The sequence below is a fragment of the Hyla sarda genome, chromosome 2 (genome assembly GCF_029499605.1).
Source record: "Hyla sarda isolate aHylSar1 chromosome 2, aHylSar1.hap1, whole genome shotgun sequence".
Taxonomy (NCBI): Eukaryota; Metazoa; Chordata; class Amphibia; order Anura; family Hylidae; genus Hyla; species Hyla sarda.
In genome coordinates this window covers 118,631,517-118,652,411 of record NC_079190.1, presented here as the reverse complement: position 1 = coordinate 118,652,411, position 20,895 = coordinate 118,631,517, and the positions used below count along the sequence as shown (strand labels likewise).

At 43.4% G+C, this 20,895-nt stretch overlaps 1 protein-coding gene across 7 annotated transcripts in view; it reads right to left on the bottom strand.

The window, feature by feature from the left end:
• Positions 1–6,216: 6,216 nt before the first annotated feature.
• Positions 6,217–20,895, bottom strand: part of RUBCNL (rubicon like autophagy enhancer) — a 96,295-nt gene continuing 81,616 nt past the window's right edge. For all 7 annotated transcript variants that reach the window (XM_056560445.1, XM_056560450.1, XM_056560447.1 and 4 more), the window contains exons 14-16: positions 17,848–18,001; positions 10,662–10,752; positions 6,217–6,830 (exon numbers count right to left, since the gene is read on the bottom strand). In XM_056560445.1, coding sequence (XP_056416420.1) covers positions 6,682–6,830; positions 10,662–10,752; positions 17,848–18,001 — 394 coding nt within the window. In that variant the 3' untranslated portion in view covers positions 6,217–6,681. The remainder of the gene's footprint in view (positions 6,831–10,661; positions 10,753–17,847; positions 18,002–20,895) is intronic.

Sequence of the window (20,895 nt, the reverse complement as noted above, 5' to 3'; positions counted from 1 at the left end):
AGAGGCCTTTCTGTGAGAAATACCCCATAAATGACCCCATTATAGAAACTTCACCCCCCAAAGTATTAAAAATTACATTCAGAAAGTTTAACTTAAAGAGGTACTCCGGTGAAAACCTTTTTTCTTTTAAATCAACTGGTGCCAGAAAGTTAAACATATTTGTAAATTACTTCTATTAAAAAATCCTAATCCTTCCAGTACTTATTAGCTGCTGAATGCTACAGAGGAAATTACTTTCTTTTTGGAACACTGATGACATCACGAGCACAGTGCTCTCTGCTGACATCTCTGTCCATTTTAGCAACTGTGCATAGCAGATGTTTGCTAAGGGCAGCATGGTGGCTTAGTGGTTAGCACTGCTTCATTGCAGTGCTGGGGCCTTGGGTTCAAATCCCACTAAGGACAACAATAAATAAAGACTTATTATAATAACGTCAGCAGAGAGCACTGTACTCGTGATGTAATCAGAGAGCATTCAAAAAAGAAAAGAATTTCCTCTGTAGTATTCAGCAGCTAATAAGTACAGGAAGGATTAAGATTTTTTTAATAGAAGTAATTTACAAATCTGTAACTTTCCGGAGCCAGTTGATTTAAAAGAAAAAAGGTTTTCACCGGAGTACCCCTTTAAGGAGAAAATTCATAAGGTTTTTGTGGGCATGTCGCATTTAGGAAGCCCCTATGGTGCCAGAACAGCAAAAAAAAAAAAAAAAAAAAGAAATAAAGAAAAAAAAAAACACATGGCATACTATCTGGGAAACTAAACCCCTAAAGGAACGTAAAAAGAGGTACAGTGAGCCCTAACACTCCACAGGTGTTTGACGACTTCTTGTTAAAGTTGGATATGTAAATGAAAAAAAAAAATTTGCACTAAAATGCTGGTTTTTCCCCAAATTTTACATTTTTACAAGGGTTAATAGGAGAAAATGCCCCCCCAAAATTTGTAACCCCATTGTTGATTTAAAGTGCTCTGCGGGCAAACTACAATGCTCAGAAGAGAAGGAGCGCCATTGAGTTTTTGGAGAGAGAGTTTGTTTGGACTGGAAGTGGGGGGCCATGTGCGTTTACAAACCCCCCCATGGTGCCAGAACAGAGGACCCCCACATGTGACCCCATTTTGGAAACTACACCCCTCATAGAATTTAATAAGTGGTGCAGTGAGCATTTACATCACACTTGCGTTTGACAGATCTTGGGAACAGTGGGCTGTGCAAATGAAAAGTTACATTTTTAATTTTCACGGACCACTGTTCCAAAAATCTGTCAGACACCTGTGGGGCGTAAATGCTCACTGCACCCCTTACTACATTACATGAGGGTGTAGTTTCCAAAATGGGTTCACATTGTTCTGGCACCATGGGGGCTTAAATTTTCGACAAATTTTCTCTCCAAAAGCCCAATGGTGCTCCTTCTCTTCTGAGCATTGTAGTGCGATAGCAGAGCACTTTACATCCACATATGAGGTATGTTATTACTCAAAAGAAATGGGGTTACAAATTTTTGTGGGCTTTTCCCCCTATTACCCTTTGTGAAAATGAAAAATTTGAGGTAACGCCAGCATTTTTGTGAATTTTTTTCCCCATCCAACTTTAACGAAAATTTGTCAAACACCTGTGGGGTGTAAATGCTCACTATACCCCTTGTTACGTTCCATGAGGGGTGTAGTTTCCAAAATGGGGTCACAGATGGGTATTTCTCTCTTTGCGTTTGTCAGAACTGCTGTAAAATCAGCCACCCGTGTGCAAATCACCAATTTAGACCTCAAATGTACATGGTGCTCTCATTCCTGAGCCTTGTGCGTCCACAGATCATTTTACGCCCACATATGGGGTATTTCTGTACTCAGGAGAAATTGCGTGGTCTTTTTTTTCCCCTTTTACCTTTTGTGAAAATGAAGTATGGGGCAACACCAGCATGTTAATTTTTACACAATTTTTATTACATTAACAGGTTGGTGTAGACCCCAACTTTACCTTTTCCTAAGGGGAAAAAGACCAAAATTTGTAGCGCAATTGCTCCCAAGTATGGAAATATGCTATATGTAGCCCTAAATTGTTACCTTGAAATAAGACATGGCTCCCAAGTGAGAGAGTGCCATGTGCATTTGAGGCCTTAATTAGGGATTTGCATAGGGGTGGACTCTGACGCATGCGTTACAATTGCGTCCGCTACCAAAAATGTTCTACACCAGTGATTCCCAAACAGGGTGCCTCCAGCTGTTGCCAAACTCCCAGCATGCCTGGACAGTCAGTGGCTGTCCAGAAATGCTGGGAGTTGTTTTGCAACAGCTGAAGGCCCCGTTTTGGAAACACTTCCGTACAATACGCTTTTCATTTTTATAGGGGGGGGGGGGGGGTGTATGTGTACGTGTGCGTTTATGTAGTGTTTTACCCTTTATTTTGTGTAGTGTAGTGTTTTTAGGCTACATTCGCACTGGCGGGGGGTTTACGGTGAGTTTCCCACTAGGAGTTTGAGCTGCGGCGGAAAATTTGCTGCAGCCAACTCACTGTAAACCCCCGCCTGGGGGCAAACCTCCAGCTGTTGCAAAACTACAACTGCAACCATGCACTGAGACTGTGCATGCTGGGAGTTGTACTTTTGCAACAGCTGAAGGCACACTGGTTGGAAAACCTTGTTAGGTTCTGTTAACGCAGTATTTTCCAACCAGTGTGCCTCCAGCTGTTGCTAAACTACAACTCCCAGCATGTACTGATTGCCAAATGGCATGCTGGGAGATGTGGAGGCACGCAACTACAACTCTCAGGATGCTGAGACAACAGTTTGCTGTTCGTGCATGCTGGGAGTTGTAGTTTTGCAAGATTTAGAGGGCCACAGTTTAGAGACCAGCGCACATTGATCTCCAAACTGTGGCCCTCCAGATGTTGCAAAACGACAAATTCCAGCATGCTCAAACAGCAAACGGCTGTCTGGGCATGCTGGGAGTTGTAGTTTTGCAACATCTGGAGGGCTACAGCTTAGAGACCACTGTAACTGTGGCCCTCCAAATGTTGCTAGGCAACAACTCACCTGGCAGTAAGCAGGTTCGCCGCCGCACACACACAGAAGAATGCCGCCTGCCGCTGCACAAATGAGGATCGCCACTGGTAAGGGACCTCCCGCGCCGGACCCAGCACAGTTCCCCGGACTACCATGGGTGGTCAGAGCTGGGGAACCGAACTTTAACCCCCATGCACCTGATCTGCTATTGGTATATCGCTTCTGACCGACCCATAGCAGGGGTGGCACCTCACTCCTATCCCTTCAGGGGTATCGTGGGTGTCTTGGACAGCCCTGATTCCCCTTATTTTCCTGGGTCACCCGAGACCTGTATGACCTGGTGTCGCTGAAAATCGCCGGTCTGAATTGACCCCCATGGCGATGTGCGGTCCCTACAGGCTAGCGGTGGGGACTGAAATTCCCACGGGCGTACCTGTACGCCCCAGGTCCTTAAGGACTCAGGATGCAGAGCGTACGCCCTGCGTCCTGAAGAGGTTGAGAGCCATAGCGAGACAATAAGGCATAGGACTTCACTTCTTTCGCAAACATCCAGTGGGTCCTCACATGGAACAGGGGGTAAAGAAGATGAACCTGAGAAGAAGAATAATAAGTATAAACCCATATAAAGCCACACATTAGAAAGGATATGACTTCTTAACAGTTACTTGTCCACTGGTCCTGGTGGGAGACCACCATATAGGTGCAGCAATGTCTCGACAACAGGGGTAACGCAGAGGTAGTAACGAGTTACAAACTTAACTGTCCAGTTGTTCCAAGGGCGATATTGAGAGAGAGTAAAAAGGTAAATGCACAGCAGTGCACAACTGCATAGCGTCCACCACCCTATCAAATTGAGTTTTATTTTAATCGTATAGAACTACAAAATTTAGATAAGTTGTCATTTTTACCGAAAAGTGCACTGTGTAGAAAGGGAAACCCCCAAAAGTTGTAAAATGTTTTTTTTTTTTTCTTTGTTACCTCTTACCAAGGCCCTTTTCCCCAAATGTGTGGTGGGACCTCCTACAGATCACCTAGTTATCCTATATCCTGTGGATAATTTTAAATTGAGGGAATACCTCTTTACCAGCAATGTTGTCAGTCTGTCAGCGGAGTTTAGGAGGCCCTCCTTTACACTAGTGACGGCTCATAACATCAGCTATCATTACCACTACAGACCATACAGCTAATTAAAGCACAGTCATTCCCTTTCCCTCTCCATCTGGTCCAGACCTTCTTGACAATTTTTTCCAGCCACAACTCATCTCTGCATAACCTTCCAGACAAACATGGTAGGCTCTGCAGTTTCCCAGTACCTATAATGCCCCAAAAGTAATAATTCCACCTTGTTGTCTCACAGAGTGGCTACATAAGTGGATTGGAGAACAGTAGTTTGGTCCTTGTTATTAGGTAGTTTGGTTTCTTCACTAGGTAGATAGGTCCCTCAAGGTAGCTTTTCCCACTATGCAAGTGCCCTGGAGGTAGATTCCCCTACAGGTAGTTTTCCCCTTGTTGATAGATGACCCCTGTAGGTGGGTTCCCTCTGGAGGTAGGTCCCCCTTAGCTGCATCACATATGTAGCAGTTACCACCCCAGTAGGTATTTTCCCTTCCCTATAGATAGTAGCCCACCCTGTAGGTAGCAGTCCCCAACCTGTAGTTATCCATGTAGCTAGTTATGATAAGCTAAAATTGGCCAGTGGGTGTCATGGCTCATTGTTGAGGGGTGATCCCACAACTTCCCATGTATACCAGGTGAGTGCCATTTTTACCACTCTTTAATAACTCTCTGCTCTCTCTATTTAAATGAGCACTACCTATTGTTAAAGCTATTTTAGCAGACAGACTTATGAAATGTTTGCATTTACTGCTCAGATGTTGTCTGGCTTCTTGTGGGAACTTACTAAAAATACACAATAAAGCCATATGAGTGATAAAGATATGAAACCGATTACATGTACTGTGTATAATAACAGTATCTATATTCCAGACACTGGGATTGATGTCCAGACAGTCCACCAAGGCTGTAATTCCATTATAATAGAATCTCCTGAGAACACTGAAGTGCACCACTCATATGACACATTTAGAAGAAAACCAAGAAACTTTCTATATGTTTTAATGTGAATATCAAGAAGTATTACATTTTCTTAAACATCTGATTCATTTTGTTTAACCTGAAGCTTATGTAAACAGTTGCATGAACATTAAAAGTTTGTTCATTCACAGTAAAATACAAGTTAAAAAAAAAAGTTTTTGTAATTACAGTAAAAACGGGAGCTTAACATTGTCATAACACTAAGAAAATGGTTAAGCTCCGTAGATTGCACATCACTCCATATTTTTAATATCAGTTACATCATTTACACACAAAAAAGCATTTAAAAGTAACACAGTGACCCTTTTAGAGAAGTTCTCTTTTGTAAGCGCTGCAATATTTTCCTGCAGCCAGTGACAGCTAAAGGTGGTCTCACACAGTGTTAAGTCATTCCATCAGTGGTATACATTGGTAGCCTGTCGAAAAGAAAAAAAAAAAAAAAGTGTATTGCGGTCTACTTGCAGCAGTCCTCTTCAATTTAATGGTCCAAAAAGGTGTCAATTATATTAAAGGGGTGCTCCACTGGCCAGTGTGTAAGTGTTCCGAACACTGTTTTCGCGCTGCTGGGGGTCGTCACGAGGGGCCATGGCCGCGAAAACAGCTTTCGGAACATTTAGTTCCACACAGGCCAGTGGAGTACCCCTTTAAAGGGGTACTCCGCCGCTAGATATCTTATCCCCAATCCAAAGGATAGGGGATAAGATGTCAGATAGCCGGGGTCCCGTTGCTGGGGAGCCCCGGGATCCCCTTCGGTACCCGCGCTATCATTACTGCACAGAGCGAGTTCGCTCTGTGCGTAATGACGGGCGATACAGGGGACGGAGCCGTGTGACGTCATGGCTCTGCCCCCTCGTGACATCATGGCCCGTCCCCTTAATGCAAGTCTATGGCAGGGGGCGTGACGACCGCCGCGCCCCCTCCCATAGACTTTTAGTGAAGGGGGGGGGCCGTGACGTCACGAGGGGCGGAGCCGTGACGTAACGATGCTCCGGCCCCTGTATTGCCCGTCATTACGTGCAGAGCGAACTCGTTCTGTGCAGTAATGATAGCGCAGTGCCGCAGCGGGGATCCCGGGGCTCCCCAGCAGCGGCACCGCGACGATCTGACATCTTATCCCCTATCCTTTGGATAGGGGATAAGATGTCTAGGGGCGGAGTACCCCTTTAAGGCCATTACCCGCACATATGCATTTATTTAGTGGGACTAAAAGTACAGTAGGCCACGCTGAATAAACTAGTACTTGCAGGAAATGGCCTAAACAAAGTTACTAATTGACATTCAGACCAATAAACTGCATTGGCCCAGTACACCATGATTTACATAAGACCTTTTTGACAGGTTTCCGACATATACCACTGGCAGACAGGTCGCTGTTTGAACAGGGCTTTATTGACTGCCTCCACTGTGCCCAACTGCCCGTCATAACATTTCGAAACTAAAACCTTTAAAAGAAATTGAATAAACCTAAAAACAAACCAAACACTTAATAAAAAGCTTCTTATAATAATTTTTACAAAAGTTTACAGGCCTAAAACAAGTCTACATTTTCATAAATAGATTCTGTACATTACAACACAATATACAAGTTACTCCTTATTGCACTCCGGTTGTTGAGCTGGTGTCCACTTCACCACTTGATGTAAATGGAGAGTCACTCCTTAGGGCTTCCCTTGCCTTGATCCTTAAGCATTTGGGACAGTCGTTGGTCTTAAAGCATTCCTTGTGATAGCACGCTTTACAAGCTAGGAGGACACACAAGGAACAACATTTTATAACATATAACACCAAGCACAGAGCAACAGATTATACTGCCTTAGGCCAAAATACTTTATTAAAAACATTCTTAACCCCTTCATGACCCAGCTAGTTTTGGCCTTCATGACTCAGCCCCTTTTTTTCCAAATCTGACATGTGTCTCGTTAAGTGGTAATAACTTTGGACTGCTTTTACCTGGCAAAGTGATTCAGAGATTGTTTTTCCGAGTCATTTTGTACTTTATATTAGTGGTAAATTTTTGTTTTTTTTGTACATGAAGCGATTTTTGTGAAAAACTTGAAAATGTTTCCAATTTTTCACAATATTTAAATTTCTCTATGTTCTCTCTACTTGTAAGAAAAATACCGGTAGTCATGCCAAATAAAACTAATTCATATCCACAACATGTCTACTTTATGCTGGTATAATTTGTTAAACATTCTTTTACGGAATTAGAAGGCATATTATTATGAGCATTTTTTCTAATTTTCCAAAAATTTTCAAAATCACTTTTTTTTTTTTGGGAGCAATAAAATTTTGAATATATTGATTTTGAACCTTTGTAGAAAATTTTAAAAATGGATGTGCGACCATGTCTGTTTTCTCTACTTTAACATATATATTTTCATATTCAAGTAGAGAAAACAGACATGGTCGCACACCCACAAATTACTTCTCAGCATAAATGCAAAAACTAACAGGTTGTTAGTATACATTTTGATCAATTATATAATTTATATGATAATTTACATGCTGGTTACTTTATAGACAGAATCCAGTTTGGGTCACATGTGAATAAAGGGATACTCTGCTGGAAATTTAAATTTTTTATTAACTGATGCTAGAAAGTTATAAAGATTTGTAAATTGATTCTATTTAAAAATTTTAATCCTTCCAGTACTTATCAGCTGCTGTATACTAAAGAGGAAGTTTTTTTTTCTTTTTGAATTTCTTTTCTGACCACAGTGCTCTCTGCTGACACCTCTGTCCATGTCAGGAACTGTCCAGAGCAGGAGAGGTTTTCTATGGGGATTTGCTCCTACTCTGGACAGTTCCTAAAATGGACAAAGGTGTCAGCAGAGAGCACTGTGGTCAGACTGGAAAGAACTATACAACTTCCTCTGTAGTAAACAGCGTCTGATAGGTACTGGAAGGTTTAAGATTTTTAAATCGTGCCTGCGCATGAATGTCCCTGTGCGTCGTCGTCAAGACAACGTCACTAGTCCGGGCCCCGAGCGGAGAAGAGGGCCTCTCGGTGAAGATGGACAGCCCGGAACGACTATCCCTCCCGACCGGACAGTCCCTGCAGCATAGATGGCCCGGACCAGCTCACCCTTCCTTCCCACCGAGGGGAGGTGAGTAGAAAACTAAAGGGGGGCGGGGTCTGGATGATGACGAAGGCCACAGTGGTCTTCAACCTGCGGACCTCCAGATGTTTCAAAACTAAAACTCCCAGCATGCTGGAGGTCTGCAGGTTGAAGACCATTGCGGTGATGATGAAGGGGGGGGGGGGGGGTTGGGATGATGACAGACTGTGATGATGAAGGGGGGGTGGGATGATGATGGGGAAGATGATGAAGGGGGGGGATGTGGGATGATGACAGGTGGTGATGATGAAGGGGGGGATGATGACAGGCGGTGATGGTGAAGGGGGGATGATGACAGGCCGTGATGATGACGGGGGTGTTAAAGGGGCTATCCAGGAAAACTTTTATATATCAACTGGCTCCAGAAAGTTAAACAGATTTGTAAATTAGGATAGAAAAACAGACATGGTGCAGATCTACAATCTTGTATAATGATCTGATTGCTTCTCAGCATAATATCAAAAACTAACAGGTTGTTAGTATACATTTTTGATCAAAAAGTACAAGCCCACTCGCCACGTCAAGGCCACCTATTCAGAGTGGGTCCCTAATGTCCCTAGCATAAAATGGCACAGCACCGGGCGGCGACCACCACCGCCGCGACACTAATGCCCACAGGGGGAACGACCCACTGGCAGAGCGGCCCCAATGCCACTCAAACCAGTCTATGGGCCGCACCCCCCCCATCCCCCCCCCCCCCCCGCAGACACGGCGCCACACCAGTGTGAACAAGGTCCAATAGCTCACTTACCATGCTCTCCCAGTCAGACTGGGAGGCTGCCAGGAAAGAAATGGCCCAGGTGTAGCTAACTACTACTTATATAGCTTTGGGCTGAGGGGGTGATGAAGAGTGCAACACATGTTCAAACAAAAAAAAAAAAAAAAGGAGGGGATAGAAATCACAGTGTGAATTCGGATAGAAAAACAGACATGGTGCACATCTACAATCTTGTATAATGATCTGATTGCTTCTCAGCACAAGTGAGCCATTACACCTTGTTCACACTGGTGTGGTGCTGTGCGATGTCCATTGCTGCCGTGGCGCCGTGTCTGCGGGGAGGTGCAACCCATAGACTGGTTTGAGTGGCATTGGGGCCGCTCTGCCAGTGGGTCGTTTCCCCCCCGTGGGCACTGGTGTTGCGGCGGTGGTGGTCGCCACCCAGTGCTACGCCATTTTATGCTAGGGACGTTAGGGACCCACTCTAAATAGGTGGCCTTGACGTGGCGAGTGGGCTTGTACTTTTTGATCAAAAATGTATACTAACAACCTGTTAGTTTTTGATATTATGCTGAGAAGCAGTCAGATCATTACACAAGATTGTAGATGTGCACCATGTCTGTTTTTCTACCCGAATTCAGATTTGTAAATTACTTCTATTTAAAAATCTTAATCCTTTCAGTACTTATGAGCTTCTGAAGTTAAGGTTGTTCTTTTCTGTCTAAGTGCTCTCGGGAACCGCCCAGTTTAGAAGAGGTTTACTATGGGGATTTGCTTCTAAACTGGGTGGTTCCCTAGACACGTGTCATCAGAGAGCACTTAGACAGAAAAGAACAACCTTAACTTCAGAAGCTCATAAGTACTGAAAGGATTAAGATTTTTAAATAGAAGTAATTTACAAATCTGTTTAACTTTCTGGAGCCAGTTGATATATATAAAAAAAAGTTTTTCTGGATAACCCCTTCAATGACAGGGGTCTGGATGATTACATGGGGGGGGGGGGGGGGTGGGGGGTGATGTATTTCCCACCCTAGGCTTATAGTCGAGTCAATAACTTTTCCTGTGTTTTTGGGGTGAAATTAGGGGCCTTGGCTTATATTCGGGTCGGCTTATACTCTAGTATATACAGTACTTCTACTTCTTCCGCCACACTTCACACTTCCGAAACTGTGCGGAATCCCATAGAGGTCTATGGGCTTTAATTTGAGGCGAAATTCTACAAGCGGAAATTCTGCTGTGTGAATAGACCCTAATAGAGGACACTACAAAAAGGACCGTAAATAACATCCACACCCTTACAGAGTCTGCAGTGACTACTAACACACTGCAAAGAATAAAACCCATGGATAGTTTCATAGTTGTATTTGAAGTCCAGTGTAATTTCGGCAATACAGAGGGCTTGCTGTGGATACGAACATATGCAGCATGTGTACCGTCTGTTACAGATTTTTACCCAGAGTCTGGCTTGTGAAAAGCCCCCTTTACTTATATTCTACTCTACTTTGTTACAGAATCTACACCGGAATTCTGCAGCAAAATCCACCATGTGAGAATCCAGGTTAAGGTCACGGGGGCAGAATCTTTCCAGCTCTCTTTTCAAAACCCCATCCACATGTATTGTACTGTAATCTACAGCAAATGTGCCACGTCTGAGCCAATGCCAACATACCTGCGGCACTGACCTAAACAAAAGATTACCTACCCAAGACCCCAGGCCAATTTACTTTACATACCTTCACATCTTCTGCAAATTTCAGTCTGGAATGGAAAGATCACATTGGGATTTTGGCAAAATTCACAGATAAAACCCTTGGCACTGCACAACTGTAAAAAAGACAAAAGCAAAGACATTTTTTTTTTATTAAATTGAACAGAAATTTTTTTTCCCCATTGAGAGTTTTTTTTTTTTTTTTTTTTTTTAAATCTTACAACACATTGTAAGCTACCTTGTACAAAAAAAAAATAATATTATTTATTACATCTACCACCAGGGGGCACAATTCATCACTACTTTAGAAACCTCAGTACACCTACTAAAGGAATAGTCACAACAATAGAAGTTCAGTAAAATCTCTGAATAGGAGACACTCCAAATAGCTGATGCAGACACTCCTAATAGGGGACAAAACACTCTATAGAGGACAACCAGGCTTATGTGCCGGCCCTACCTTGTACACAGGGCCGTCGTCAGGGGGTACAGCCAATACCTCAGTAAAGGGTCCAGGCACTGCTGCACCCACCTGCAAAAGCCCCAGCACAGAAGCAGAAGACCACTGTGCTGCTTCTGTACATCTGCCAGCCACATCATTCATCCCCCTGCTTCCCTGATGCCCCTGTGCCTCTTTATGTCCTCTGTGCCAAATTATCCCTCCCCTTTATTATCCCCGTCTTATATAATTTCCTCTTGATTCCCCCGGTGGCACCTTATAAAGAGGGGGGGGGGGGGGGGTTATAAATTTACACAGGGGGTAATATAAAGGGGGAATGAAATGGCAAAGGGGGATCAAAATGATGTGGCACAGGGGTAAGGGGGGATAATTTGGCACAAGGCACTGGGGAATAAGGTGTCACAGGGTATAAAGGGGGATGAAATGGTACGGGGGGGGGGGGGCATAAGGGGTGATTAAACAACACTTGGAGATTCTACTGTAATATTGCTTTTTATCATGTTTTATAGGTAATTCTACTCTGTAGTGAGTACAGGACAGTATTCAGTCATTTAGAGAGATTTTTGAGCCTTTTTCCCCCCCAATAGGGGGCATCTCCCAATAGTGGTCACTTTTTTTTTTTATTCCCCATGAGTGTCCGCTATTGGGAGATTCTACTGTACAAACCCTTATGATCTATTCACACGGGCGGAATTTCTGCACCAATTCTACTTCCTGGCTTATGCAGCTTTTGTGTGGAATTGGTGCGGAATTGGTGCAGAAATTCCGCATGCAGAAATTCAGAAGTGTGGGATCCCATAGAGGTCAATTGGGCTTTCATTTGAGGTGGAATTCTGCAAGTGGAAATTCTGACATGTGAATAGAACCTTAGAATGCCCCAAATCAGTAACATTTTTAGATTGTGCCAAATTTTAGACCACTTGGGCCTCTTTCACATTGCCTATGCACTCTGCTATATGGAGGTCCATTGGCATTTCTGTCAAACCGACGGGAGTTTAGCGGGAAAAAAAATTAATAAAATGTATGCACAATATATTTTTCCAGTAAACTACTGGATCCCCGACAGACCCCATTCAAGTGAACGGGACGGATGCAAATAGCTATGTGAACTTATCCTTTGTTAGTTGGCTTACTTTGGTGCATGAGGTTACAATCAGGATATGCCCCCGTTCCCACTGAGCCATGACCCATAGTCAAGACAGACAGAAAAGGGTCTACTACACAATTGATGTAGTGCAGGGCACATGCCCTGGTGCCAACCATGACAGAAATCAGGTGCCTTACTATTGACTGATCCCAAAGCCTCAAAATGTCAGCTAAAAAGAAGAAAATTAAGATCTAGGGCAGTGGTCTCGAACCTGCGGACCTCCAGATGTTGCAAAACTACAACTCCCAGCATGCCCGGACAGCCGATGGCTGTCCGGGCATGCTGGGAGTTGTAGTTTTGCAACATCTGGAGGTCCGCAGGTTGGAGACCACTGATCTAGGGCATTGCCACACCCAGCAGAAATGCAGTGGATTTTCAACAAAAACCACCACTAGGTTAATTTCTGCAGGATTTTTATGGAGATTTAATTTTTAACTCATCCACTTTGCTGGTTCTGTAAGTGCTGCAGATTTTCCTCATTGAAAAATAAATCTGCAACATTACCATTCCATATGACCCTCTCCTAAAGGAAAATCAGATTGCTTAGCTGTCTGGGTATGCTGGGAGTAGTAGTTCTGCAACCAGGCTCCCTGTGTGGGAAACACTGACTTAGCAGATAAATGACAAAGATGAAGAAAGTTCTTCCACATGAAAGTCAAAAAGAACTGCTGGAAGAAATGGATCACATTCTGCAAGGAGAAAAGCTTCTTTATGGCCCTAAAAAACACTCAAAGAACCAATACAATGGTGGCACATTTTGAGCCAAAAAGCTGGCGTACCTGACTTGCACCACATTTGCTATGTGTTTGGGACACTTTACACCTTGTCAGACAAGGAGGAGTAGTATGTGGAATAGGGTCATTTCTTAGCGGGAAACAGCATAGTTTAAAATATGATGCAACACAACTCAGGCACAAATTATAATGTTTGACAGCACTGGCTGAAGCTGTTCACACACAGTATTTTGGGCCTTATTTTTGTTAAAGAGTAGCTCCCACCAGCACTTTTTTTTTTTCTGTCCCTGCCTATTACCCATCTATCCCTAACCCCCTCCCTGCCTTTAATTTTTATTTTATTTTTACATATTAAAAATGCTTTTTTGTCTGCCTGGTAGCGTGCTCACTACCAGGAAGACTTCCCCAGCAGGCACCACGTCACTGATGCCTGCTGGGGCCGGCACTTCCGCCCGTAGTTCACCTATACAGGGTGCCTCCAGCTATTTCCCCACTGCAACTCCCAGCTTGCCCTGACATCTATTGGCTGTCAGGGCATGCTGGGAGTTGTAGTGGGGAAACAACTGGAGGCACCCTGTATAGGTGAACACCAGAGCACATACCTCTCCCCGCCGCGCAGCCCGCAAGATCCCCCCCCGGCCCCTTCGCGCCGCTCAACCCACTCCCCCTCCCACATAGTTCACCCAGAGTACCCCCCCCGCTCAACCCACTCCCCCTCAGTTCACCTATTCAGTGTCCCTCCAGGCTTCCCCACTACAACTCCCAGGGCATGCTGGGAGTTGTAGTGGGGAAACTGGAGGCATACTGTATAGGTGAACAGTATACATAATACAGTGAACATAATACTTTGCCTTGTCCCCGAGCCTGCGCGCGTCCTCTTCATTCAAAGCGCTCGCTCCCGCCTGTCTGATTGACAGGCGGGAGTGAACACAGCAGTGATTGAATTTCGACTCGTTGCCAGGCTTCAACGAGTCAAAATTCAGTGGTGATGTCACTGCTGAATGCATTCGGCCACTAGGAGGGCGACCCCTAGTGGCCGAATTTAAAAGTGATTTTAAACTGTTTTAAAATCACTTTTTTTTATTAAACTATATTAGAGATATGTTGTAGTACTTAAGTACTACAACATATCAATTTTTTGTTTTCATAACAGTGCCCATTTAACAGCTCAAAAAGCAACACAAAATACTGTATGTAAACATAGGCTAAAGTTGCACCAAATTTATAAAACAGCGGTAGCCACTGGGATAAACCTGACAGAATCTTTGTCTAAATTTACCCTGCCAAATGATAAGACACTTTGCCCCCAAGTGTACCAAAATAGAATTCGTCTGGACAGCCAATAGGGTATGCATTTTGCTAATACAGGCATTTTACCAGTGACACGACCGACAGATCTCAGTTACTCAAACTTCACATTCAACATACAGTGCTCCCTCAACTTACAATATTAATCAACCATTGTATGTTGAAACCATCGTATGTTAAGACCATAACTCTATGGAAACCTGGTAATTGGTTTAGAAGCCCCCAAAATTTCATCCAAAAACAGGAAAAAGTGAGGATTAAACAAAAAAAAGTAGATAACTAATAGAGATAAAGCAAATCCTTACATATAAAAGTAAGAAAGATCTGCTGAGAGCTGTAAATCACTGTCAGTGTTTCCCATCCAGGGTGTTTCCAGCTGTTGCAAAACTACAACTCCCAGCATGCCTGGACAGCCAAAGGCTGTCCAGGCATGCTGGGAGTTGTAGTTTTCCAACAGCTGGAGGCACCCTGTTTGGGAAAGACTGGTCTATATAGGAGGACAGGAGCTTCTTCAGGGTCCTGTACAGTAGACGCAAAATGTAGCCGCCCTCACCTGGTGTCCAAAGGAGCAGCTAACCCTGGTACAGGTAAAGAGTAGTACAGAACATCTAATACCTCCCTGTATTGTAGGGAGGCGCTACCAGACACCAGTCAGTGCATGCACTTCAGTAGTACAGGTGTAAATGTCCACTCTGATTGGTCAGTTCTTCCGGCCATTAACACGTTTCACAGATCTGGACTGTCTGTACATTGTATGTTGAATCTGGTTTCAAGTTACAATGGTCCAGAAAAGACCATTGTATGTTGAAACTATTGTATGTTGAGGCCATTGTAAGTTGAGGGATCACTGTACAAGTTCTGACTTAGACACTGCAGAGTCCCAAAGAGCTAACAAAGTTCACTATACATAAAAAATTTAACCTGAAGCCATTATTACTTAAAGGACATAATATACATATATGATACAGGTGTTTAAATCTGTGTCTATACGCATCATGGGCACACTAGATGGACCCCAAGCTAACGATGAACGGTAGTAATGTACCACTGCACACATGACCTTCTCCAGATTGACTCATGTGGAGGTGAGCTGCTTAAACCCCGAATTAAACAAATTTAAAATGAACACTTCTATAATTTTTTTGTTGTATTATGACTAAAATGTCCCAGTTGTCACACTCCTTCCTTCACCCTTCCTCTGATCCCCTGTTAGGACTTTACCCGAAAAAAACAAGAACAACCTTTCAGATTGCAGTTACCATAAAAAAAGCTGATCAGCTGTTTGCATGAAACGGAATGTGTCAGATAAAAAATATGTTACAAAGAGCTGACGTGGTTAAATACATTAGGGCCCCGACACTAATACGACCTTTTGTTTTAGTTTCTGTGGCTGCAATCTGCTAAAATCGCTACTTTTCACTGCTGCCAGGTGTCAAAGAGAGGTGACCAAGAGCACCGAAGTGCCCCAAGCCTGAACACCTCTCCAGGTTTGAGTGACATGACAGGGCTCGGCTTCTAGTCCCGGGCCCTCTTTAAGTCTTGTGCATGCACCTTGTTTTCAGCATCTGGCACACGTGAAGTGACTTTGCCGGCTCTTACAGCAGCCTCGCTGACTTACCGCCCCACAATCCGAATGCCCAGAGCATGCACAAGATTTCAACAGGGCTCGGCACTGTAAGCAGAGCTCCGTATTACTCACATAGTGAAGGGGCCCGAAAGGAGAGTGGTGAGGCATCGCAGCCAGGGGCACTGTAGTGTCTTTTTTATTATTGCCGCTGCTGATTTTCCACAACCTGCAGTTACGGACAGGAAAACTGGAGGTACTATTAGCCTTAGTGACCTTATACGAATCACGGGAGGTGGGGGTAGAATTACATTAAAATATAACAATTATTTATAATGCTAGGGATCCACGTGCTCTCTCCTGCAGCCCCAAGTCATTTGCAGCACGGAGCCGAAGTTTGCTCTGTGCCTGATGACTCAGGATACAGGGGCCGGCGGTTCGTGACATCACAGCCCTGCCCCCTTGCGACATCATGTCCCGCCCCCTTAATGCAAGTCTATGGCAGTGTGTGAGGTCACAAGGGGCGGGGCCGTGGCGAACAGGGGGCGGGTGATCACGAACCACCGGCCCCCGTGCCGTGAGTCAGCCACGGAGCAAGCGGCTCCGTGCTGCAAATTACTTGGGGCTGCAGGAGAGATCGCGGGGTCCCGCTGTTGGGACAAACATCTTATTCCCTATACTTGGAATGAAAAATGAAATTGCTTTTGCATTTTTCACTTATTAAAAGAAAACGGTGCAGAGGAAAAATAAAGCAGTAACCATTCAGATTACTTATTTCATTTTTCAGAAGCCTTTTTAAAAATAATAGAAGCAATCTGAATGGTTGCTATGGGCAACCACACAACTTTTCCTTTGCACAGGTTTTGAAACATCTCTCCCTTTATGATTATGTATTGTTGTAATTAGTACTGGTTTTGCATGGTGCTGTGCGAGCAGAAATTAAACAAATAGCTGCAGCACAGCGAGGAAAGGGTTAATCTAAACACTGAACTTCTGCTGCTGAAGACAAGCCTGCAGACTAAAAGAGTGAAGGAGATTAGATACAGGAGCAGGACAGTGTACATACAGCAGCAGCACAGCAAAGAAGAGGTTATACTAAGCACTGCTCTAAAGTAAAGAGGGAAGCATTGATTTACCTTACATGGACAGTGCAGATCCCCTGAAGAACTGACACCACTTGCAGATGCACAGAATGTGCTCTGTGCAGGAGAGATGGAGAGACTAAGCCCTGCCTACACTTCAGATTTCCCCTGCATGGGAATGAGACACCTCGCGGCAAAGACTTTAGAGCTGTTTTTGTCGGGTAAGGAATCATATTTGGTAAATTAAGTGATTTAAAGAAATGTCTGGATTTACATATCAAATGGAGGCAAGTTGCTTGAAACAGCAGTGACAATTTGATGTCGAACAATTGTGCTTCACATATCTGCTAAATTATTTACAGAATAGAACTTCCTTAATGGCATAGACAGTGATAGTAATCAGCAATGTCAAATTTCCCAGCATTACTCACAAAGTCACAATACTTTTAACCTGACATCAACCCTGCAGACAGAACAGATGATTGTTTGGGTAGATAAGAAAAGATGAAGTGATGAGTTCACCCTATTGATAATATCAATGTACAGGGAAACCCTCACATTTTGTAGGCCATTTCCATTCTTATCAGTCTACGGCTGAAGAGATAGCTGAATACACATGCTCCAATAAATCTCTAGTACAGCATTTAACAACCAGGGACCCCGGAGCCCTGATGAGAGGTTCCTTGGAACACAACAACAAGACAAATAGCTTTTACAATAGGGAAGGTAAGTAGATTTTAGTCGGCTCTTATAGGCATCGTTAAGATATTCTGTATCTATAGTATCTATCAACCAACTCAAAAATAGAAAGGACATTAGCATTCCCTAGGAAAAGAACATTTATGAGAGGCTCCATTGAGGCAAATAGGTTGGAACCTACTGCTCTAATCTAAGACTAGATGAACAATCCACATACCTCACAATCTTCCACATGGGCCACAGCCAGGGCCAGGAGCTCCCTAAGACCTGGCAGGAGGGTCTTCTGCTTGACTTCATACAAATCAGCCAACGTGAAGAGATGCAGCTCCTTAGTCAGGTGGGAGGGGACGTTCTCAAAGGCTTTCACAACACTATTTTAAGAGAAAAAGAAAAAACGGACTGAAATTCTCCATAGATTACAAAACTTTTAAAATTCATTATATACAACCATATCAGATTTAATTGGCAAGCATCCCAAGAAATTCTTCCTGAACATTGTTTGGCCCCCTACCAGAGTTAGGTTCATTTGCTCAGACACTGAAATGCACAGTAGGAAGAAATTTATATAAATATTATAGGCATTGTCCTTCATTTAACTGCTCGAGAGCCAGGGGCTGAATGCAACGGATGTTGCCCTCATGCAAATATTGCAAGATAAGACCAGTCCTCGACTTCACAGCTAGTCCCCTGTGGGGAGAGGAATAAATGGCTCCCAGAAGTGAGCTGCTGGGGAGCACGCATTGAAAGTGCTTTTCTTGTCATGGGACAAAAGCTTTTAAAATTAAAGCTGGCTACATTAAAGCAATACTTCATGGGAAAACATTTTTTTTTTTTAAATCAACTGGTGCCAGTAAGTTACACAGATTTGTAAATTACTTCTATTTAAAAATCTTTATCCTTTCAGTACTTATTAGCTGCTGAATACTATAGAGGAAATTCTTTTCTTTTTGGAACACAGAGCTCTCTGATGACATCACAAGCACAGTGCTCTCTGATGACATCTCTGTCCATTTTAAGAACTGTCCAGAGTAGAAGAAAATCCCCATAGCAAACATATGCTGCTCTGGACAGTTCCTACAATGGATAGAGATGTCAGCAGAGAGCACTGTGGTCATGATGTCAGCAGAGAGCTCTGTGTTCCAAAAAGAAAAGAATATCCTCTGTAGTATTCAGAAACTAATAAGTACTGGAAGGATTAAGATTATTTTAGTAGAAGTAATTTACAAATTGGTTTAACTTTTTGGCACCAGTTGATATAAAAAAATAAATAAATAAATAAAAAGTTTTCCACCGGAGTTGTTGGGTCTAACACAAAATTAAATAGTAACAGGCCCTCGTCTCTCCACCTAGAACCACATATTAACGCCGGCCCCCAGCTACAGGAATCAGCTGGGGGCCGGCTGGTATGAGGCGGGCTCGAGGCGGGAGCAGTCTCAGGCGGCAGGGCATAGAGTTCCTCGCGCCACGCCTATCTGACTGTGTGGCTGTGATCAAAAGCATTTTTTGGAATTTTTTTGCGCATATGCCATTGACCGTGCGGATTAATTATATATTTTTATAGTTCGGACATAAACGCACGCAGCGATATATGTTTGTTTTTATTATGGTTACATAGTGAATTTGGGAAAAGGGGGGTGATTTAAACTTTTAATAAGGAAGGGGTTAATGGGTGTATTTTTATTTATTTTTTACTTTTTTTTTCTTCCTCTTTCTCTCTCTCTACACTTTTAGTCCCTAAATCATTAGATTCCTCATACAGATCAATGTGGTTTCATAGAACCACATATATAAAGCCTGCCAGGCTTTATCATTGACAGCACAGCAGCCGCCACAGGAGGAGAGGCAAGCCCTCCGGCTACCCCAGCAGTGGATCGCCACGCTCACAATGCTCACCCCACTGGACCACCAGGGATGGTTTAAATGTCCCTTTAGATGCCGCTGTCAACTTTGAGGTTAATAGCCGCCCGCGGCGATCGCCGCATGTCTGCTATTAACACCTAGAATAGGGTACCTCACGCCACGCCTATCCAACTGTGTAAGGCTGTGATCAAAAGCATTTTTTTGGGGTGATAAAAATAAGGTAATAATGCTATACACACCATTGACACACAGTACAAAAGCTGTGTGTAGGTTATAGCATCCAGAGTTCATGACAGTTGCGCTTTAAAAGGGGTACTCCGGTGGAAAACTTTTTTATTTTTTTTTTATTTAAATTAACTGGTTCCAGGAAGTTAAACAGATTTGTAAATTACTTCTATTAAAAAATCTTAATCCTTCCAGTACAGTACCTTAAATGGACAGATATGTCAGCAGGGAGCACTGTGCTCATGATGTCAGCAGAGAGCTCTGTGTTCCAAAAAGAAAAGAATCTCCTCTGAAGTATTCAGCAGCTAATAAGTACTGGAAGGATTAAGATTTTTTTTTTATAGAAGAAGTAATTTACAAATCTGTTTACGTTTTTGGCACCAGTTGATAAAAAAAAAAAAAAGTTTCACCACAGTACCCCTTTAAGTTGTTGGGTCTAACACAAAATTAAATTGTAACAGGCCCCCGTCCCTCCACCTAGAACCAAGAGTCATAGAGAGCTCTCCGATTAGAAGATCAAATCAATGCTGGCCATGAATAAAATGGAAGCGTTCACCAATAGAAGAAGTGTGTGTTCTGATAAGCAGTGCTCTATGGTAACTCAGAGTTTACTGAAGTGAGGCATAGACACATGTATACACTGTTCTAGCTTCTACATGAGTAAGACAACGCTTATTTTCAAGTGCTAGTTTTAGACTCACTCTAAATTTTATGTAAAAAAAGGAAGCAAAACAGAAAAGAGGAACATTTTTTTGACTGTAAGCGATGACAAATACATTAAAAAATTATAGCCTTCGAGCATCGAAAATGCGCAAATCATACAACAGTTACAGAGTAGTCAGGTGGGCAGGAACTTTACTGCAAAACGGATGTGAATACTAGGCTATGGGGGAGGGGGGGGGGGGGGGGGGGGGAGTCACTTTACACTCAAAGGTCAACCAAAAAAAAAGAAAAAAAGTCCCTATAAGGGTGGTTTCACACAACGTTTGTAGTGTACGGGTTTCAGATCCGGTTGGGAGAAGCAAAAACCGTCCTCTCCTGTATCCCAGCTGGATTCAGCCCGAACCCCAATTTATTTCAGTGAGCCGGCTGGAGTCAAACGCTGACCCCGGATGGCTCATTTTTGCCCGGTATACGGGTCAAAAATGAGCCGGCTGGAATACAGGAGCGGACGGTTTTC